The following is a 24,429-nucleotide window of genomic DNA, read 5'->3' as shown; positions in this document are numbered from 1 at the left end:
TTACCTATTTTAGGGGGGGAGGGGGTCAAAAAATCTAAAAAAAATGCATTTAACGCAATGGTAACGAGGGGGGGAGGGGGTCTAAAAAGAATGAAGAAGTGGTATAACGTAGTTTATGGACGGCCCCTTATTTTAATGCCTTTTAATTTTCTGTGTATAACTCAGATTCAAACCCCAAAAATATATTCAGTAGTTTTACCCCTAGATCAGAACTTTTTTTAAAAAAATTTTCTGCGACTGCGTGCAATTTAGATGCAAATTACAGATTTTGAATTTAAAAATAATGATTTTCGTTTAAGTTACCACGTTTTTATTATTAAATTTTAAAGTAATATACAAAAATGAAAATAAAATTTCATATATAGCTTCTCAGTCTTTTTAAATATTTTTCTTTTTGGTATATATAAGAGGGAGGCGACGCGACGTTTATGCAGGATAATGTGAGATAAGATTGCAAATGCGGAGAGAGAGAGAGAGCAGGCCCGTCGGCTTTTGCAAACAGCATTAAAGTCTCAATCTTTGTTCGAGCGAGCAAATTTCAAGCGAATGGAATCCTTCTGAACGACCTCATACTCTGCAGGTACACAAAATTATATATGTATATACGAGCCGAGAGCTGTGTATGGCAAAAGAGCCAGAGAGAGAGAGAGAGAGAGAGAGGAGAGAGAATATAAGAGAGAAAAAAAAAGTGTTAGCACGGGGGATGCTTGTGCACACAACATTATTTTCCTACCGAGGGAAGCATTTGGCACAAAACGAACCTTCTTCGAGAATCAGGGTGAACATACATTTATATCTCTAATGCGTGAAAAAAAACAGTAAAAGATCCAAAAAAAAAGTTTAATCAGCGACCCCAAAATTTTGAGTATATATATATTGATTAGACATGTTTTTTGAGGTTAGAACAAAATCCTGACGTGATGTATAGCAAATCAAACAATTTAGATTCGTGTTCAACGCATTAAAATATGTAACGTAACGTATTGGTAACGATTATCATCCGCCATATATGATGCGATGATGCCGGAGCGGGCGGCATTTTTAGTTTGCAGAGTAATTTGCCCCTAATATATGTATATACGATATGTCCCGGCCAACAGCTGGCGATAGTTTCCTAACCAGGTCTTCTCCCCGCGCACTATATATATATATATATATGTTCGTCGAGGCAACAGTAGCAATAATAATAACAGTGCAAGTAACAATGCCAGGAGTGGCCAGGCGGCAACAATAGGGGCTGCACTTAAATGTAACAATGCGAACGTAAAATGGAGGGCCGCATCTGTGTCTCGTGTGAAGAGAGTACATACCACCGAGGCATATATACATTATATATACACCTATATATATATATAAAAAAAAACTGACACATACTATATATGACAATAAAGAGAGGAGCAGATTTTCTACCACGCGCGCAAACATGGCGTGCGTTACATGTTCTCCAATTCATACCCATCAAGGATGTATTTTTATTCACTATCGTCACTATTATTATCATTATTGTTATTATTATTATTATTATTACTATCATTATTATTATCGTTGTATTAGTAGTATTGTTGCTATTATGCCTATACTATATATATAATAAATTTTTCTTTAGAAATAAATTCCTATATACATATATAGTATTATAATTTGGGACGCATATGGTTATATGTTAAAAAAAACTCGTAAAAATCGCATTACTTAGAATTTTCATTTTAAGGAATTTCATTTGTATTTTTGAGCCGAATTTTCATTTGTTCAAATTAGTATATTTTGCAGAATTTTCATCAAAAAGATTTTCTATATATTACAGAATTTTTATATAACCGAAAATTCTCTTCGCAGAATTTTTATTTCTACGAATTTTCATTTAACATAATAGGCATTTTAAAGAATTTCTATTGGATATAGAATTTTATTGCATAGAATTTTCTTTCAGATGAATTTTCATTTGTTCGAATTATTATTTGATATAATTTCCCATATAACCGATTTTTTATACTATAAAGAATTTTTTATTTAACCGAAAAATCATTATTTAACAGAATTTCTATAATTGATAGAATTTTCATTTGTCCGAAATTGCAAATGACGGCGAAGAAACAATCGATTTTGGGGCGATTTTTAAAATCAACCAATCAAAATTTTATGGATAATTTTCTATTGGTTTATGATTTTAAAAATCGCGCCAAAATCGATTGTTCGGACAAATGAAAATTCTATAAATTAGAAATTCTGTTAAATGATTTTTCGGTTAAGTATAAAAATTCTGTAGTATATGACAAAGCGGTTATATGGGAAATTATATCAAATAATAATTCGAACAAATGAAAATTCATTTGAAAGAAAATTCTAACCATAATAAATATTCTTTAAAATGCCTATTATAATGAAAATTCGAGCAAATAAAAATTCCGACATCCAGATGCTGTTAAAGATATCATATCCCCTAATTGTTTTTTCAAAAGTAGATTCATGATTACGCACCAAATAGCAAAAAACAGCATTTTAAATTATTTTCCGAATATTTTTTTTAATAAATTTCTTATTCCAAGAATAGAGAAATTATTAGAATATGAATATATAACAATATGCGAATTATATATTCTTGATGTACATGGAATTAAGAGGAACATTAAAATTTTGCAGTGTCATCAAAAATATGAGCACTATTAGTAATTAGAAGAGTTGATAATTATCCAGGTTTTCTCGATGATTAAGTAGAAAAAAAATTGGGAAATCCCACAGAAGAAATTGAAACGAGAGCTATAAAGTGAGGTCAAGGATCAAATCTGAATTAATGAGCCATCGATGTAACGGATACGAACGAGTATACATATATATATATAACACTGAGTGTACTACTGCGCGCGCGGGGATCGTAATACTTGAGACTTATAGAGCGCACTCGAACGCTCTCTTTCGCGTCACGAGTGCGTCTTCTCGTTGCAGTCAAGTTTATAACCATAAGGAGGTGGTGTGCTAGTAGAGCTGATAAAAAAAGCAAATTTTGCCATTTTTGCCATCCTACTATATAGTTACTATATGGCATTAGTTATACAATTGCATTCGTCACTGTGGCATTATTTACTATATGGCATTAGTTACTGTGGCATTAGTTACTGTGGCATTAGTTACTGTGGCATTAGTTACTGTGGCATTAGTTACTGTGGCATTAGTTACTGTGTCATTAGTTACTGTGTCATTAGTTACTGTGGCATTAGTTACTGTGGCATTAGTTACTGTGGCATTAGTTACTGTGGCATTAGTTACTGTGGCATTAGTTACTGTGGCATTAGTTACTGTGGCATTAGTTACTGTGGCATTAGTTACTGTGGCATTAGTTACTGTGGCATTAGTTACTGTGGCATTAGTTACTGTGGCATTAGTTACTGTGGCATTAGTTACTGTGGCATTAGTTACTGTGGCATTAGTTACTGTGGCATTAGTTACTGTGGCATTAGTTACTGTGGCATTAGTTACTGTGGCATTAGTTACTGTGGCATTAGTTACTGTGGCATTAGTTACTGTGGCATTAGTTACTGTGGCATTAGTTACTGTGGCATTAGTTACTGTGGCATTAGTTACTGTGGCATTAGTTACTGTGGCATTAGTTACTGTGGCATTAGTTACTGTGGCATTAGTTACTGTGGCATTAGTTACTGTGGCTTTAGTTACTATGATAACAGTTATAGTTATACTATGGCATTAGTTACTGTGTGGCATTAGTTACTATATGATAACAGTTATAGTTACTATGGCATTAGTTACTGTGTCATTAGTTACTATGATAACAGTTATACTACTTCCATTCAATTTTTTAAAAACCTACTTTTTACTACTACTATACGACTCTTTTAAAAAACCATATACTTAACATTACAATTTGAAGTATAATTCAAAGTATATTAATATTTCGAAAAATTCGATTTTTATATATGTATTTTTGGTGAAGCGATATTTAAATGGAAAAATAATGTTTTTTTTGTATTGTAAAATATATTTAAATGAGCGTGCAGACGAAAGGCAGACAGACAAAAGGGGTATCTATATATGTTTGACGAACGCAGGATGCGGCCAATGATTTGTATGAACAATTATTTATTGTTGCCAGACTGCTACTGACTCGATTCATCACGGTTGGATCTCTCCGCGCGTCTCTCTTTTTCAATGTGCGATTATATTCGAGACTTTAAACTCTGACCCCTTCTTAAAAAAAGACTATGCGATCATCATCTCAAAATAAAGATTCATTGATTCGCATATTATATTATAATGACTACATATACTATTATATATATAGATGACAGGAACTTGTATTAATGATTGTCATTCCCAAGGTCATCGCAGCGTTTCTTCCAATTGATTCTGTATTTTACAATATAATATTTGAAATGTCAGATCCTATCCAAACAAAATTTAATATTCATATACATAAAAGATCCGCAGCCATTTTTTTTAAATGAGAAAAAGAAAAAGTTTTATAATCCAAGTCATCATCAATGGGAATTATTTTTTCGTGTTCTCATTCAGAATATTATATATATATTGATATTCTGTCATTTAGAGAATATAAATTAACACTATATAGTTTCACCAACTTGGATTAAGAATTAATTATAGTGATTAGAACCATTTTAATCACGCTCACTATTGGTCGATTAGGGATTTAATAACTGATGATTATAATTAGTCAGAACACAGAAAATTAAAAGGCATTAAAATAAGCTGCAACGCTTATTATTTTAATCCAATTTTGCTTATTTTTATACCAAAATGGATTAAAATAAGCAAAATTGGATTAAAATAATAAGCGTTGTAGCTTATTTTAATGCCTTTTAATTTTCTGCGAATAGGGAGTTTGCATAAAAAAAATGTTACGTTTTTTTTTTATAAAATCGTAAATATAGGTATTTTAAAATATATTAGTGTTGAAAGTTTTAATTTTTTTTAAATTTTACATATTAAAATTTTTATTTAAAAGTTGAAACTATTTATACTGAAAGAAAACGATTTTTATTGGTGCTGGGACGTGACGTCATAAGTGTCTACTGTCGCATCGTCTGCTACATGATCCATGTGTGATCTGTGTTTACTAATATATGCGTTCGCTGTTTTCAAATTATTTTATTTTTTTTAAGTAAAAATAAGTGATTTATTGTGTTTATTTATTATTGTAATTATTATTGTATTATTATTGTAATTATCCATATCATCCTTCAACTACAATGAATAAGTGATAAAAATATTTTGAGGTTTAAAATTTTTTATTTTTAGGTTATGTTGACTACTTTTATTTACATTATATAGTGACATTTGAAAGTTTTTTTAACTTTGCATGTCTAAAAATATAATTTATAACTAGTTTAATTTTAAATTATTTCAATGTAAATATTCACATTGAAGTGATCTTGACAAAAAAAAAATTTTGAATTCATCGATAACATATTATTATCATTTCGTTTTGCAACTTGAAACCATTGTCTCCTAATATCTTCTTTCTGTGGCACAGTAAAAAACAATTTTCCGGGTGTTTTAATTGTTGTACTAAGACAATTTGGCACAAAACACGTTTTATATCTCTTGATTTTCTCCATTTCATAAAAATTTCCAGAAAAAACTTTCGTTCCATTAGGTTATTCACAAACAGTTCATGACAGCAGCAATATTTGGGCACTACATACGTCACATTCTGTTCGGTAAGACTCGGCTCTTTCCGGACCGTTTTCGATGTTTTAAAATAATATAAACTATTATTATTTAATTATATGCTTATTTTTGATTAAAAAATTATTTAAAAAAAAATTTGTTATATAAATTAGACCTAATCTATCGATTAAAATTAAAAAAAATTTTAATGCAAACTCCCTATTCGTACGTGAAACTATATATATATGGTCAAAAAACGCCCTTTTTGCACTTTTAGGTTACAATATCGATAACCTCACGTGCTAAGTTATTTCTAAGGTCAAATTCAGATTCAGCAATAAGTCAAAAAATACTTCAAAAAAGTATATAGTCTGTTTTTGTTAATATTATTTGTTATTCATCATTAATATAAAACAACCCTTTTTTGTTGAAACGCCACTTCTCTTCTTCTTACATCCTTATTGTTTTGAGTCCAAAAGTCATCTTTTAGAGTTTAAAATTAAAAAAAAAACGAAAATTTTTACATCCAATAATATAGTAACCATTATAACTGTCTTATAAAGATTTATAAATATATAAATATATATATATATTTATATATATACATGCAAATAACTTACTTGAGTAGGTGTAAGATGAATGAGAGAAGCTAAATGTTCCCTTTCGGGTGCGCTGAGGTATTTTTGTTGCTTGAATCGCCTCTCCAATTCATAGACCTGGGCCTGAGTGAAGAGGACACGTCGTTTTCTTCTCTGAGCAAGAGGAAATTGCATGGCACCGACGCCCATACCAACGCCAACACCAACGCCGACGCCCATTCCTGATGATTTTGTCATATCGCCCATTGACTGACCCACCGAACAACCGGCCATATTTGAACCGGCACCCATCAGTCGCGAAACTGCAAAACATATTTAAAACATTCTTAATTATTCTTTAGGCTCGATTATATATATATAATCAATTTTTATAATTATATACAGAGATGATAATTTTGAATTCTCTGTGAAAACTATAAATTCTAAATTTAAGAATATTTTCCAAGCATATTCTTATTCCAGTAAATAAAATGCATTGGGAAATATATACACAGAAAATTAAAAGGTATTAAAATAAGTTGCAACGCTTCTTATTTTAATCAAATTTTGCTTATTTTAGTCCATTTTGGTATTAAAATAAGCAAAATTGGATTAAAATAAGAAGCGTTGCAACTTATTTTAATACCTTTTAATTTTCTGTGTATTTAAGAATAATTCTTAAATAGGTGAGAAATATTCTTAAATTACGTTAAATATACTTTTAAATTGAGAGTGAATCTTTTGATGCAGAGGAAAAGTTGCATCAAAATAACATCCTCTTAAATGGAGAATATTTTCTTTTCCAAAAATAAAATATTGTATATATATATATATATATATGGTATGCGGAGTTTGAAGAGGGCTTGACGTTTAAGAATGTAGATATACTTGAGTTTAAAATACGTGTAATTTAACAACTGACTGAGAAATCGAAGCTACCGAAACTCATCGAAGAGAGACCCTTGTCAGCAATATATATATATATATATATATATATGCAGAAAGATGGACAGAGACAAGTATAGAGGACTTTATGGACAATGGGAATAGTTTAGACGCGCGAAAATGCATCGTCATTCAATATTACGGGAGGTCCCATATTCAGAATTTTCGTTTAAAGAGCACGGGGAATATGTTTATTCACCCTCTGTCATCGTAGAGACAAGTGCGCGAGAGATGAATATATCAAAAGCAAAACAAAAAAATTATGAATCTCGGAAAAATCAAATATACATCATTTTCTAGCACTTGAAATCTATATTTAATTTTTATGGATCATTCCACTTCAAGAGTATAACCATCCTAAGACCTATGTTTTGACATATAGTAAGTACAATGGATACTCATTGATATGGAATGACCCATATATATATATATATATATATATATATATATATAAATATACCTATATTAGTATTTTAGTTTTGATTTTAACCTCAAACCCACAGGCGAATTGACGTGGAATGACCCATATATCTATACCCTATTTTTATAGTATTAAAGCGAACATAACTTCAAAATTCAAGGTCCTAGGTCTTCAGGATTCAAAATCATAGATCAAACATAACCTCAAAATTCAAGGTCATAGGTTATACATACACTGTAAAAAGAAAGGTATTAATTTAATACCAACTTCAGGTACTAAATTGTCATTTGGTTCTATTTTGATATACCTAAAATCGGTACTGTTTTTAGTATAAACTTTATTCTTTTTACAGTCTAACCTTTAAAATTCAAGGATATCTTTATAAATTCCCTTAACCAAGAAACGAACATAACCTCAAAATTAAGGTAAAATTTTAATAATTCTAATATTTGCAAGCCTTTTATTAAACAATTAACCCTTAAAATGGAAAATCATAGGGGTTGGCGTTTTGTTTCTATATATAAGGTCCCTTTCTTTAAAACGTTTCTTCAAAGTTTTTTAGTTCATAGGAGTTTTTAAATTTAGAATATAAACTAATTTACAATTGAATTTAATTAATTAAACTAAGAAGGAAAAATTTTCCATTCGTTATATATATATATATATATTACGAAAACCACTTAAAGTGCGCGCGGTATTTAGAGAATCAATAAAGGAGGCTTTCCTGGGCTCTCCTCGTCGGTGAGAAGCATTAAAATTAGCTTAGCAAATATATATATCTGCGAGAGCGAAAACTGACTTTACCTTTGTTCTGCGATCTTTGCATTATAGGTAGAAGGTAATATATTATAATATAAAGACCATGTCTATATTTTGTAACCAGTCAAATATTTTTTCAAGAAGGCTCATCACGTTTTAACGGATTATTTATATTATATATATATATATATATACTCTCTCGGAAGCCAACATGCCCATCATGTCTTATTTTACATATATATATATATTATTTTATCTGCACGTAAATTCTTATCCTGAGTCGAAATTTAGAGTTATAATTATTTTTGAGACGAATTTTTATATGTTCGAATTAATATTTTGCATAGAATTTTCATCAAAACAGTTTTTATATATAACAGAATTTTTTTATAACCGAAAATTCACTTCACAGAATTTTTATATTTGTTCGAATTTTCATATTTGTTCGAATTAATTATTTGATATAATTTCCATAAAACCGACTTTTCTGCAGAATTTTTAACATAACCGAAAAATCACTTAACGCATAATTTCTAATTAATAGAATTTTCATTTGTCCGAAATTGCAAATGACCGCGAACAAACAATCGATTTCGGCGCGATTTTTAAAATCAACCAATCAAAATTTTATGGATATAATTTTTGATTGGTTGATTTTAAAAATCGCGACAAAATCGATTGTTTGTTCGCGGTCATTTGCAATTTCGGACAAATGAAAATTCATATCAATTAGAAATTCTGTTAAATGATTTTTCGGTTAAGTATAAAAATTATGTAGTATAAAAAATCGATTATATATGGGAAATTATATCAAATAATATATAATTCGAACAAATGAAAATTTATCTGAAAGAATAAAATGAAAATTTATCTGAAAGAATAAAATGAAAATTCATCTGAAAGAATAAAATGAAAATTCATCTGAAAGAATAAAATGAAAATTCTATACAATGAAATTCTACCCAATAAGAGTTCTTTAAAGTGATGCCTATAATATTATAAATGAAAATTTGAGCAAACAAAAATTCTGACAAATAAAAATTCTGTGAAGTGAATTTTTGGTTATATATATATATAAATTCTATAATGCTATATAATAGGGATGAGTTAGTTTTAAGGAGTTAATTTAATTGTTAACTCCCTTTTAGAGTTGATTTTTAATTCGGAAAATTTAACACCTAACTCTCAATGCCGTTAAATCCCTAATTTTTTTACAGTGATATATTTTGTGTTTGTAATATATACTAAATAACTTATTAATTTCATAACCTATGTACTATGTTCTATATAGGTTTCAATACATACACAAACAGATTTTATTATATCTATTTTAGAAAGATTTTGATTGATCACAAATTTCTATTTTCTTAACAACGTTTTTGATTATCAATCATGCAATATTTTGTTATTTTTTCAAACAAGTCAAATATATTGGTGTATGATTTTAACAAGTGACGAAGACTAAAATTCTATATGGGATATGTAAGGTGTTTCAAAAATATATAAGCTCAGCAACTTCCGACGGATCACGTATATATATATCTTTTTTCTTTCATGACAACTTGCTAGCGCGAGAGTCTCGATGACAAGGTCCTATTTAGACATCCTATACAATATATATATTTAAGAGCGTCAGTTTCTTGTTTCAATGTCAATAAAGGGTGAAATGTGTCATCAATAAAAGGAATTCTAAACTGGTTATGTTATTCCAACTGGTTGCGTCAACATTTTGTTTCAAGTATTGTGTTATATACGCAGAAAAATCATTAAAATATTAATTTTAATGATTTCCCTATCAGAAATTGTATACTACTAGCCCGGTACTGGTACTAGTATTAGCGCCAGTAGTCAATTTCTGTTAAGGGTTTTTATGAGAAAAAAGAAATTTAAAATAATATTATACACTGAGAAAAATATGCTATTGAATCAACAGCCAAAGGTATAAAAATTATTGATCCAAAAGCATATGCTATAAAATTTGTAAAATATTTTATAGATTCTATAGCATATATGCTTTTGAATTAATAATTTTTATACCTTTGGCAGAAATGCTATTGATTCAACAGCATATTTTTCTCAGTGTAGAAAATTTCTAAAGAAAGGAAACAATTTTTACATATATGGTTATTCGACATTTTTGCTTCCAATTTTATAGTTATTCCTTCATTTACCAGTATAGTTTTTGGGGTATATGAAACTAAAGCCAAAAGGATCAATATCGATATCTGCAAAATACATATAATTTTGAAAGATTATGATTTGAATAAAATATATTATTCGCATTCATGTTAGAAATTTATGGATTTTGAAAATTCATACAAGGATTTCATTCCGATCAATATTATATATATGGAACACGAATTTTCATCCCTCAATGTAAATACAGTTCAATATATATTGGAAGTACAGACCAACTGTCTGTTTTCTAAACTATATATATATATATATATATATATTATATCGATTCGATGGACGCGTGGCGCGTGGCGAGTAGACATCAAGAAAGATTTTAGTTAACCAAACAAAGATTCTGAAACCTATAAACCTGCAAAAAGGAATCTATACTTTTGAGCTTTGAGCATATACTTCAAAATTCAATTTTATATATGCGCGTCTATTATATATGCTTATAAGAACTATATGCAGGTAGGTGATTTTTGTTTTAGACCCCCTAGAAATTTTTTTTTGAAATTAAAAGAAATTTTTTAGTGGCTCTGGAACATAAAAATCATCCTTTATATATATGTACTATATTTTTTTCCCTTATTCAAAAATGACAAAATTTATTAAAATAATTATTTATTGATTGGGAAATAGAATATATTAGTAAATAAATATCCACAATTATAAAATAACAAATTATTCTCAATAGTTTATAGTTTTTCCGAGGGGAATATTGTATATTTATACGAATTTTCCCCTCGGAAAAACTATAATCCTCGCTTAGAACCAACCAATCAACTTTCACAAATGAATCGATTTATCGAACCTCACATATTTGACGTTAAAATGACATAACCTACAATTCTCCACTTTATTTCTTATTAATATTTACACGGAAAACAAGATGAATGGTAAATATTCCATTTTAGGACAATTATTTTCAAAAAAAATAAAAGCAAAGTGAAACCCTATATATAATATACATTTACATTTATATTCTTATCAAATATTGTTTATTATGCACAATTTTGTCGCTTCACTTCTATTATTCCAATATACTTAATTGAGTATAAAAATACTGTTGAGTAAAATATTTTCTCTATTACATTAAGTATATATATATATATATATATATATATATATATATATATATATAAATATAATATATATAAATATACTATATATAAATATATAATATATAATATATAATAAGAGATGAAAAGAAAATTAATTTTAGAAAAAACCTAATACAAAAAATTCCAAAAGAGAAAGAGAGAGTAAAATCAATTTATTCATTTCTTTCTTTGTGATGATGAGAATTGGTGTTTGAGAAAGGATTGAAATTGAAGAGTGTGTGTTCTCTCTCTTATTCCTTTGAAATAAAAAGCCTGACAGGGTGGCCAGAAACGCATGCTTTTCTAACGAGCAGCTCCCACACACGCTGTTAGGAATTCACGTCGATCTCGTATTCTTTATTGGCAGAGGTTATATCGTAACTATATATATATATATATATACCTATATATACATATATAAACGCCCTCTGGTCTGTCAGTCAAAACCCGTTTCCTATTGTCCCTCCCGTTCCCGTCGATTGCGGGATCGACGGCGCGGGACAGGAGATTTTTTTTTACCCCATCAGAAAAATATAAGAGAAGTTTGTAAATGAGGTTGTCTAATGCTTTAAAATCGTGTATATATATGATATTGAAGTGTATATGCATATTCAATAATAATAACAATAATAATAGTAATATATACTCTCTACATTTGCATTCACAGAAAATTATAAGGTATATTAAAATAAGCTGCATCGCTTATCATTTTAATCCAATTTTGTTTATTTTAATACCAAAATGGATTAAAATAAGCAAAATTGGATTAAAATAATAAGCGTTGCAGCTTATTTTAATGCCTTTTAATTTTCTGTGAATCTTTTCTCTGGGTGTAGAAAACTACTAATTCCGCCATTACTACTTCAATAAGTATAAACTTTAATAAATGAATTAGTAGTTTTATATATATATCAAAAATTAGTCATTTTTTGCTAAAAATTAGTCCTATAAACGCGGTTACAAATATTGGGCGTAAAAAAATATTTAATTTTTAATATCCTGGGAAAATGGTTTTAGAATTCTATATAGTATTATATATATATATATATATATATATATATATATAGGAGCAAAAACAATACGTGCTAGTGTTGAGTGCAAACCAGAGGAATGCGACGTATGTAAGGTCGCTTTTAATGAAAGTCGACACCACGCGTCGTACCTTGTTCTCAAATCCAAAGGTTTCCCATTTTCACCACAACTATTTTCTGTGAATTTCGAATCTTTTGAGGACAAAAAGATTTTCTATTTTTTTCTAACTATAAATCCACTAACACTGTTTTTTTTTTTTTTTTTGAAGAATTAAGTTCATGCCGAATTGGATCAAAATTGAAACCAATATTTGGATCTAAATGTTTCGATCCAATTCGGAGGTATTTGGATCAAAACATATATCCAAATATTGGTTTCAATTTTGATCCAATTCGGCATGAAATTAATTAATTCCTTCAAAATTTTGATACCAATATTTGCGGATCTATATTTTTTTATCCAAATATTATATGGTATCAATTTTGATCCAATTCGGTATCAAGTTGCGATATATTTTCAAATTATAATAGTGTAATGTAATAATGGAAGTATAACTATATATAATAATTAATAAAGTTATATATATTTAAACAAAAAAATTATACTCAGCTCTCAATCTGAATTACTAAAATTTTTAACTACTCTCTAAATCTGAATTAGTATAGTTTTCTACTATTGAAAGAGTGCGGATTCGTTTACCAATTGAATTAGTAACAGTTTTGATTCTTTTTTATAGTAGAAAACTATACTAATTGCTAGTAGAAAACTACTAATTCATGGAGTAAATCGGCTTACTAATTTAAAATAGTAAAAAATACGATTTACTCCATGAATTAGTAATTTTCTACTAGCAATTAGTAGTTTTCTACTATAAAAAGAATCAAAACTGTTACTAATTCAATTGGTAAACGAATCCGCACTCGCTTTCATTAGTAGAAAACTAATACTAATTCAGATTTAGAGGAGTATAGTTTTTGAATTAGTGACTCACTTTGTGCCTTAGAATTATAGTAAAATTTAACTAATTCGATAGTAAAATATGGTTTTTTTACTATTAGAGAAATATTTGTTATATAAAAAGCAAAAAGTTAAAGTTTTACATAATTTAAATTTAGAAAGTAATTAGCGGAATATGTAATATAACTATCCGTATATTGGAGAAGATGCGAGTTCTCTGATGAAAATCATTATTTATATCACATTGTATAATTATGAGATTTAATTCCACGGTTGTTTTAATATTCCTTTCTGCTACAAACCCTTTTGATAATTTATTATACTGCTGAAGATATCAAATTGATCCTAACAAGTAGATCAAAACATTATTACATCTCAAGAATTGGTTTCACATTACATATATATTTTTATTCCAACTAAGTTTCGAACACCAAAGTTTTTTCGAAATATCAATACCGAAAAAAGTATATTAATTTCGCAAAAATCATTCGTTCGAAACTATAGTCGGAATAACAAATATATTATGTGAAACCCAATCTTGAGATGTAATAACGTTTTGATCTACTTTTAGGATCAATCTATGATATACCTTCAACAGTAAGATTATCAAAAGGGTTCACTGCAAAAAAAAGTATCTTATTTTAGGATATTTTGGTAGCATTTTCAAGACATCAATCTTAATATTATCTTAAAAACGCTACCAAAACATCTTAAAATAATAGATAATTCTTTTTGCTGTAACAAAAAGGAGATATTAATAAAATATATATAATCGTGCAGCCTTAAATCCATAATACAACAAATACAACAATTGTTGTATTATTTTACTCAGAGAACTGATCTTCTCCAATACGGATTGGTATAACAATGTTACCAATCCGTATTGGAGACTTTTTAATTTTTATCACTTTGTTATATAACTTTATTAATCATTAATATCTATACTGCTGTACGATGTAAAAACTTAGGTAACTGAAGATTATCGCTTACTAGGCTGATTTCAGTAGTAATAATAAGAACGTATTCTAAAATCAGCCTAAAAGCGACAATGTCGGTTACCTAAGTTTTGACATCATACGGCAGTATAGATAACCCGAGTCGAAATTTAGAGTTGATTTAAGTCCTATTACGAAGTATTAAGTTTGATTTTGATATACTTTTTAGACCTGCATCATCGACTTAAGACCTACTAGGTCTATTTAGATGGATTTATGTACTCTTAAGTTTCCTGATTTGAAATTGTTTAACTGACTTAGAGCCTACTATGTCCTCTGTTAAGATAGATTTAATTCCTCTTTGGTACCCTCACATGCTATGAGGTCTTAAGTCGATCCTAACGCAATGTAAATAAGACCTTCTATAACGTACGTCTGAGCAGGCTCTAAGTCGACTTTAAATTTCGACTCGGATAATTACTAATTTGAAAGTATCAAACTGCATTAACGAACTGATGATATCGATGTTTGCAGATCCAAAATGAACTTATTACGAATAAACAAAAAAAACAAAAAAGAATACTCACTGGCAAATCGTGCATCGTTAGTTGGCGGTGGCGCTGGTGCATACCATGGATGATGATGCGACGATACACCATGCGTTCGCATTGGATCCGTCGCAGTAGCACCACCACCAACACCATGACCACCATGATGATATGGCGATAATTCAGCAGCGCAATATTGATATTGCGAAGTTAATTGCATTGTCGCATAGGGATTACCCATAGCACTCATTGCACCACCTGTACCACCAACACTTCCCGCACCAATACCACCGTTTGTACCCGTAACAACGGGCCCCGGTGTACTTCCACCGGGCGTTGAACCCCCGTGAAGAGGTGGACTACCACTGCTTGCGCTTGAACTACCCGTATTACCACCAACACCACGAGCACCACCACAAGCATTCGTATAGGGCGAACCTTGAGGATGTGCAACAACACCAACAGCAGCTGCAGCAAGTTCCAATTTTCTATATGATTCTTCAATTGGCGATAAAATATCGGATACACTAAATGGCGTTGTATGTGCACCAGGTTGTACGTGTGATGAATGTTGTTTAGGCGATAGGCTCATAGCCAAATCAACGCCATTCAAATCCGGCAGTAAACCTGCCTGTTCCAATTGTGAATGTTGTTGTTGTTGTTGCTGCTGTTGTTGTTGATGCTGGTGGTAGGAAGCATTGCTGGTTCCTTGGCTGCCGCCTCCGTTACCGCCGCCACTACCACCGCTCATTTCGGGGACCTCGACACCGTCGAAGTACTTTAGGCTCCGACTTAGCAGAATGGTGGAGCCGATCTTATCCCAAAATTTTGATTAACATCCTATTTCTCGTTACCCGCACTTTTATATATTCACACTTCACTAGGTTAAACTCATTTCCAAAATCCAGGGATACATTACTAAATCTTCGATTCTACGAAGCATCAAATTGGAAGACTAAATCCTTTGATATCGTATTAACTATTGCGCCTACTCCTCAAGGTCTCCGATTTTAAAATTCCCAAATAGTTCTTGAATGACATACCATTGATGCGCACCAGATCAGTATATCCTATATAGGGAAAACACTGGATGATCTTTCTGGCACTATAATATGGAAAACACTCACGATAGGACATACACACTAGGCTATAACTTTTTTCCAAAAAAAAAAAAGGAAGACAAAATCAACACGTGGTGGGATGGCCGGCCACAGCCGGCCGGCGGCCGACTGAAATCACCCCGGAGGGTTCTTTCGAGTCCTTGGACTCGTCCGATAGACGAGAGATGGGTAGATGGTACAAACCAAACCACTTTTCGCCTCCACCTTCGTCGAGGATACGCGCGGTGGTGAGGAGCGAGAGCGCGACGGCGGCTGATGGTATATGGATGGATGGATATGCTTGCTGGCTTTAGAGGATGGATGAATGAATGAATGGAGAGGACTGTTGGGTGTTCTCTCCTGGAGAGGTCCTCACGGCCGCTTAGACCCACTCGACCAACGTTGGCTTGTTCGCCCGGGCGGCCCCTACAGCCTCGTGGAAACCCGTAGACGACACACGATGAGTGGAGTACCCACTATACGAACGAGAGAAGTGCCTGCTAGGTACCAAGAGTCGTGATGAGATGTCCCCTTTTGCGTGAGATGATGATGAGGGCTTCTCCCACCTCTCCCACTCTATCAACAATCCTCGAGAGAAAGAGAGAGATAGAGAGCGAGAGAAGGAGTGAGACTTGAGAAAAGTGGGCTTGAGCTGATTCGCCCATTGGCTAAACGGCGCCAATCACAAACGTCAAGCTGTTGTATTGGTGGAGAATTGAGAAACGCCTTCAATGTGTTTTTCAACATTTGTCCACGATTCTGTTTAACGGTTGGCGTACAACAAATCCTTGGGGTTTGGTGAGAGCCAATGAAATTGGGACAAAGATTTCCACCACCAGAATTGGGAGAATGTCACGTGGTACGCGCCATAACGCCGCAGTGTTTAGTCCAACCCACTTAATGTTTGTGTGTGTGTGTGTGAGAGAGAGAGAGAAGGGGGAAGGCAACGAAGACTGGTTGTCACTTGATGGGAATTCCTCGACACACACGCACTGTATATGTATATATATATATATATATACACGAGAACGATTCCCTTGCGCCTAGATTTCGAGTTGCCGGCATTGCTTTTTGTCCACGTATATATATATATATATAGGTATACTTGGGTACACATGAGTAACTCGCCTGAAGAGGAAAGACTCATTCGATAAAACGCCGGTGATGTGACACACGCTACTTACTTCCAACGACCTTGATGCATCGCAGTTCAGTAGTGCTAACGATTTTTGGAAAAGTCGATATATTTTTTTTTTGAAACTATTTACTATGATAAAAACTCACTATTATAATATACACACGGAAAAACAATATTTACCTGAAATAGCGAAAGATTTCACTGGAATAACGAAAGATTTCACTAGAATAACGAAAAGATTTAACTGAAAGAAGTGAAACTTTTGCTACTATATAGTGAAATGTTTCGCTATTCCAGGTAAATATTTTTTTCCGTGCAGTATAAAAAACTAAATTCTAGGCATACCAGGAGGGCAAAATTTTTAAATACTAAAAAATGGTTTATAAATATATATATATAGTAGTTGCAATTTTAATTTTAATATACGATTAAAAGTTATACAGTAGCCCGTTTAATATTTAAGGAATTTAAGGAAATCATGTTTTGCGAGTTATTATTATTATTAATTTTAAGGTAGTGTACAATTAAAATATGAATATTTAACTTTAGCCGCGATAGTAATAATATTTTCATTGTACATACTTCTTTAAAATGGTAATACAAAAATAACTCACAAAATTTATATCTATAAATATCTGAATTAGTAAAAATTTTTAACTAATTTGAATTCTAGCTTTTGAATTTAGAATATATTTGAATTTTTTCTTTTCAATTAGTTAAATTTTACAAATTAATAGTGGGAAATTATTTTTTAATATCGAATTAGTAAAGTTTTAAAAGCAAAATGTGCGAGACACTAAACACAGAGAAATGATATATATACTAGATAAAAAATCCGCGCGCTAAAGCGCGCGCCATCTGCGTTTATCGTTTATAATTTATAAAACGATAATAAAAATTTTAATTTAATTAAATAAAAAATATATAAATATTATGAAATAAATTTTAAAAAAATGAAATATATAATTTTTAATAATAATAAATTAACAATCAAAATTTATCAATATAAAAATTTTTTAATTATAATTTTTCAAAAATTCATCATTTTATTATTCAATATTAAAAATATTAATTATTATTTTATTTAAGTTTTAAAAGCAAAATGTGCGAGACACTAAACACAGAGAAATGATATATATGTTTGTCTCACAGCCTATAATATTTATTTGATTCAAATAAATTTTTATTTCGATTTATAAAAAAAATTTTATTTGATTTAAATAAAAAATTTTATTTATGCCAAATAATTATAGGCTAGTAGGCTGTGAGACAAATTTACGTTTATTTAACTCAAATATACATTAATATATTTGTTTCAAATAAAACATTCATTTCTTTGGGATGTAATACAAATTAATATATAATTTGTATAATATATATATAGTTAAAATAGTTAAAAATTTTACTAATTCAAATTTAGAGAGTATATATGATATATTATTATAATATATGATATATTATAATATATAATATATATTCTAAAACCATTTTTTTTTGTTATTAATATTAGAATTATTTTGTCTTTTAAAGTTTTCAAGAAAACCCTTTTATTAATATACACGAAAAAACCCGAAAACTGAAATTATAAGAATATATTCTTGGCGCATATATTTAAGAATATTTTATACTTAAATTCAGTATATATTATTCTTAAAATGAAAATATATTTAATATATAAGAATATATTATATATGTATATACTGAATTCAATTATAAAATATTATTAATTTAAGAAAAATATGTACTGAATTTATAGTGTAAAATATTCTTAAATTAAGTTTATTTTTATTTTAGGAATAATATAAAATATAAATTCAGTATATAATATATTCTTAAATTAAGAAAAATATATACTGAATTTATAGTATAAAATATTCTTAAATTAAGTATATATTTTCATTTTAAGAATAATATATATACTAAATTTAAGTATAAAATATTATTAATTTAATGAAAATAAATATACTTAATTTAAGAATATTTTATACTATAAATTCAGTATATATTTTTCTTAAATTAATAATATTTTATATTTAAATTCAGTAAATATTGTTTTTAATTTAATAATATATATATATATACTGAATTTAAGTATAAAATATTCTTAAATTGTCGCCAAGAATATATGTTCTTAATTTCAGTTAACGGATTTTCCTGTGCATGTACGAAGTAATAATTTATTATTATTATTATTTTTTTTTTATTATTATCCTAATATTATTATACTATTATTATAAAATTTACCAATAATATAATATTTTACATTATATTAATAAATAAATATTAACAATTTTTTTTTAATTTTTCGATATAAAATAATTCAAATAATGCGAAAAATGTTTATTATTTATTTTTAATCGTATCTAATTTAATGATTTTATATATATATATATATATTTATATATATATGTTATGAAAAATAAAATAGGAAAAAAAATTTTAATTAATAAACAAAATTCTAAGCCGATAACACACGCGTATATAATTTTTTTATAGGTTAGATTCGAAATATATATGCAATGTGTATTAATTCGTATAAATAAAAACACGTTTCACCTGTTAACCTTCAATTATTATATGCGTTTTTTTTCCTCTAACAAATCGAAAAAATTTTCCCTAATATTACACAAAACTATTATAAAATATTTGATAATAAAAATTTGGAAATTAAAAAATTGCAATATTGTGTTATAAAGTCAATATTATCATATTTAAATTTCATTTAATTCACAAATGATTTATAATATATAAAAATTAATAATAAATATTCTTACCTGTTTACTGTATTCAGCTGATAAAAACTGGATAAACGAATTAAAACAAACATTTTGTATCTTGATTAAATCACAAACAACCTTTTCTTCCAATTGTCCAAATTTTACTAATGAAAAAAAGACGTTACAAATTAAAATGTTATAAATTTTTATTATTTAACAGCGACATCTATGAATGATAATAGTTTCCTAAGTTATCGACTGTCGTTTAGTTACCAGTCGATAACTGGGAATTCTTCTATATTTACCTAGTACTTTTTCCGGTTCTCCGGTTACTTCTATATATTGTTGTTTTTTTTTAATTATTAATTAAATTGAAACAAAATAATGTTAATTGTAATTTATTATTAAATCCTCCAAATGGAGGGATAAAGTTTCTTAAGTTTTTTGTAAATATTTCACAATTAACGAAAAGAAATTGTACACACACGTCAGGAAAAAAAAATGGCATTTCGTCTTTTACAATTTTGTGGTCAAATAAGTAAAACCATAAAAAATGTTCGCAATTTGGAGCTTCGTAAGTTAATAATACTATTATTTAATTTAATTAAATTTCTAATTATTGTCTTAGAAAAAAAAATGTGCAGTATGACCTAACCTCAAAAATTTTTTTATACTTCGAACATATTTTTTGTAAAAAAATAAAATTTTATGACATTTCTAATTTATTTATCAATTTTTCTATTTAATTTTCATTAGTTTCATATTTTCTTTTTATTTCCGTAAAATTGCACTTTTTTACAATTATATTTTATTTTTTATAAAATTTTTAGGTTAGAAAAACTGAAATTATAAACGCAAATATTTTATTATTTTATATAATTTTTTTTCACTTATATTCTATTTATAATGTGATGTTTTTTTGTTTATTTATTATATTTTTATATTTATTTATTTTTTGATTTATTATTTTTGTATATTATTATTTATTTCTATATTATAGATATTATTTATTGTAAGTGCAAAAAAAACAAATTTACAAAAACAATTTTTCTATTTTTTCTTTTTAGGACAAATGAACAATGTAATTAAAACAACACAATTATTATCACCGCAATTGCCAATAAAATATCAACAACGAACAACATCGTTTTTTACAAAAAGTGAGTGTGAAAATAAGAAAATATTTTTTCTTAAATTTTCCCCTTAATTTATTATTATTATTATTATTTTTTTTAACACTATTAATAATTTAATTTTTAATTAATTTTAATTTACTTTTAATAATAATAATTTTTTAATTTATTTGAAAGAAAAACAAAATATTCAATTTTTAAAAAATTATTGTTTTTTTTTTGCGAAAAAAAAAATTAAAATTAATTAAAAAAAAAAATAATTACAGAATCTGGCGAAGAATTATGGAAATCAGTGACAAGTGTAAGTAATGCGGGTAGAAGAAGAGGTCGTGGTAAAAGGGGTTCAATTTCAAAATTGAAAAAAAATTTAAATTGGGGTCAAAGAATTGGTATTGGTAAAAAAAGAATGTTATGGCCTGGTTTAACTGGTCCAGTTATACAAGGAAAGACATTAATTCAACAACAACGTTTGCCTGACGATCCTGATTTTGAGAAAAAAATTATTGACATGAGAGAGGCGTCGAGTAAATTTAAAAAATTAAAAGTTCATCCCCTTGAACGTGGTTGGACAAGTGCAAAATTAGGTGGTAAAAAACTTGGACCACCAAGTGCTGCTCGTGAAGATGGTAAAAAAATATTTTTTTCAATTATTAATTATTATTTATTTATTTATCAATTTAAAAAAAAAATCGAGATTTTATTTTACTAATTTAAAAAAAAAAAATTATTTTCTTTTTAATAATTTAATATTTTAATAAATAATAATTTAATATTTAATTGTTTAATAATTAAAGATATTTAAAAAAAAATTTAATTTAAATTTAGGAAATTAATTAAATTAAATTAAATTATTTCAATAAAATGTAAATTCAATCCAAAGAAATTTAATGAAACCTAAAAATTAAATTATTTATTTATTTATTGTATTTATATTATTTTTATTTATTTTCTAATTTTTTTCTATATTTTAATTAATTTTATTTATTGATTTATATTTTGTTAATTGTTCTTGTATAATTTTGTATGTATGTATTTTTATTTTTATTTATTTATTTAATATTCTGACTGCCTTTTGTATTTTTGTTTTTTGATAATCTTCGTCTCTTATTAATTTAATTTCTTTGTATTTTTGTTTGTTGTTTTTAATTTTTAATAATTTTTATAATTTTGTATTGCTAGACTACCTGAAGAGGAAATCGGTGTGATTTCGAAACGTTGGAGAAAACTTAATTAAAATCCATTTGTCCTAATGTTATCGTTTTTACTTACCCTTTTAAATATATTCTCTCGGACGTTAAAGAATTATTAATTATAAATTATTTATTATAAAAATAAATAATATGAAATAAAAATAATAATAATTATTATTATTGTTAATTATTATTTTTATTATTATTATTATTGAAATTGTTTAAAGAATTAAAATGTAAATAATAATAATAATAATAATGAAATTATTAATATCTGTAAATATTTTATTGAAATATTTTATTTATAATTTTATTTTGTTTATTAAGAATCGTTTGAGGGATTTGAGACAATTATCCTTGAGCATAAAATAACTGGACACATGACGGGAAATATGGGAAGAGTGAGAACATTCTCATGTTTTGTCGTTACTGGAAATGGAAATGGTTTAGTTGGCATTGCTTTGGGAAAATCAACTGACAATGCTGCAGCTGTAAGAAATGCAAAAAATAGCTCTGGAAAAAAATTATTTTACGTTAATAGATATATGGAACGTACAGGTATAAATATTAGTTTTAATTAATTTTTTTTTTTTTTTTTTGAAAAATCAGAACAGAAAAAAATTGTTTTCTTTGAATTAATAAAAAAATACAGGTATTTACTTATTTTTTAAAAATTAATTATTAATTTAGTATTCATTATTTTATACAATTTTTTTTTCTAAATGTGAACAAACAAAAAACAATTTTTTTTTTCATTGAAATAATTTATTTTTGAAAATTAGTAAATTTTTTTGCAAAAATAATTTTTGATAAAAATTGAATTTAAAAGTAAATAATTTTCTATTAAATTAATAATAATTAAATAAGAAAATAATTAAATAGCAAAAAATAATTGTACAAAATAATTTGATTTTTAATTAATTAAATTTTACGTAATTTGTAAATTAAAAAATAGTCATTGTTTTTATAAATTTCTTTCTTTTTTCAAAATTTGTAGGAAAAAAAAATTGTAAATATTAAAAAAAAAATGTAACATAAAATTTTTAAATAAATAAATTTTTTGTTTTTTTAGTTTTCCACGATTTCTTTACTCGTTTTGGAAATTGTAAAATTTTCGTGAAACAAAAACCGCCAGGCTATGGTTTAATTTGTCATCGTGCAATTAAAGCAATTTGTGAAGTGATTGGAATCAAGGATCTTCATGCAAAAATTGAAGGCACAACAAATGTTCAAACATTGACCAAAGCCTTTTTAATTGGACTATTGCGTCAGGTAAATTTGTTTTTAAAAAACAATTGATTCTATTCAAAAAAAAGAAAAAAAATTAAATTATAAATCAAATTATAATTTAATTTCTTTTAATTACTGTAGTTCAAATTATAATTTTGATAATTATTATAATTCATATCATAATTCGATAATCAAGAAAATATTTAAAATTAATCATTAAAAAAAGACGAATTAATAATAAAAATTTCTTCTTCTTCTTTTTTTTTGCGAATTCCTTTCAGAAAACACATCAAAATTTAGCTGACGAGAAAAAATTGCATTTAGTTGAAATAAATAAAAATTTTGACTATTTTCCAAATGTTGTTGCATCGCCATCAACAATACGTTCAGAAAAGGAAATTTCATCAACTGAAATAATGGATTTTCGTCAATTTGTTATGGATGGAAAAGTAATATTACAAAGAAAAAAATATCCACCATTTTATACGCGTTTAAAAGGTTGGGAATTACATTTGAAAAAAATGGAAAAATTACGCGATCAGGACAATGTGAGATTACAATTAATAGCCGAGTATGGTGATATTAGAAGTTTTTTATCAGAAAAATATCCCGAAGCAGTACCACAAAATTGGTGTAAAAAGAAAGAGGTCGAACAAGTTGAGGAAGAAGAGTAAATTTTTTTTGTTAAAATATTATTTTTTAATTATAAAACGTTTAGGAAAATAAATTTCAAAAAAATTAGAAATGTTTTTTTCTTTTTTTAATTGAAACAAAAAAATCTTTTCCCTTTATTTTAAAATTAATTTTTCAATAAATTTGAATGATAAT

At 27.6% G+C, this 24,429-nt stretch overlaps 2 protein-coding genes across 2 annotated transcripts in view; one reads left to right on the top strand and one right to left on the bottom strand.

Annotated features, from left to right (window-relative positions):
* LOC127281420 (homeobox protein Nkx-2.4) overlaps positions 1-16,738 on the bottom strand; it is a 43,992-nt gene extending 27,254 nt beyond the window's left edge. The window contains exons 1-2 of the mRNA XM_051305127.1: positions 15,133-16,738; positions 6,261-6,541 (exon numbers count right to left, since the gene is read on the bottom strand). Of these exons, the coding sequence (XP_051161084.1) occupies positions 6,261-6,541; positions 15,133-15,844 (993 nt within the window). The 5' untranslated portion in view covers positions 15,845-16,738. The remainder of the gene's footprint in view (positions 1-6,260; positions 6,542-15,132) is intronic.
* Positions 16,739-20,337: 3,599 nt separating this feature from the next.
* LOC127281421 (28S ribosomal protein S5, mitochondrial) lies at positions 20,338-24,346 on the top strand. The gene is made up of 6 exons (XM_051305128.1): positions 20,338-20,622; positions 21,116-21,208; positions 21,448-21,807; positions 22,699-22,929; positions 23,444-23,643; positions 23,883-24,346. The coding sequence occupies exons 1-6, from the start codon at positions 20,550-20,552 to the stop codon at positions 24,273-24,275; spliced, it is 1,350 nt and encodes a 449-aa protein (XP_051161085.1). The 5' UTR covers positions 20,338-20,549; the 3' UTR covers positions 24,276-24,346.
* Positions 24,347-24,429: the final 83 nt, after the last annotated feature.

Source organism: Leptopilina boulardi, unplaced genomic scaffold, assembly GCF_019393585.1.
Source record: "Leptopilina boulardi isolate dan_hultmark-lab unplaced genomic scaffold, ZJU_Lbou_2.1 LbouV2_266, whole genome shotgun sequence".
Classification (NCBI taxonomy): domain Eukaryota; kingdom Metazoa; phylum Arthropoda; class Insecta; order Hymenoptera; family Figitidae; genus Leptopilina; species Leptopilina boulardi.
The sequence above is the reverse complement of the archived record's forward strand: the minus strand, read 5'-3'. Positions and strand labels throughout refer to the sequence as shown.

What these genes read in the sequence shown, in the direction of transcription:
- LOC127281421 (XM_051305128.1), top strand. Translation starts at nt 20,550, where the DNA reads ATGGCATTTCGTCTTTTACAATTTTGTGGTCAAATAAGTAAAACCATA. An exon ending in AAGTGCTGCTCGTGAAGATG is followed by an intron (nt 21,808 to 22,698) that starts GTAAAAAAATAT and finishes TTGTTTATTAAG; the next exon opens with AATCGTTTGAGGGATTTGAG. An exon ending in TAATTGGACTATTGCGTCAG is followed by an intron (nt 23,644 to 23,882) that starts GTAAATTTGTTT and finishes AATTCCTTTCAG; the next exon opens with AAAACACATCAAAATTTAGC.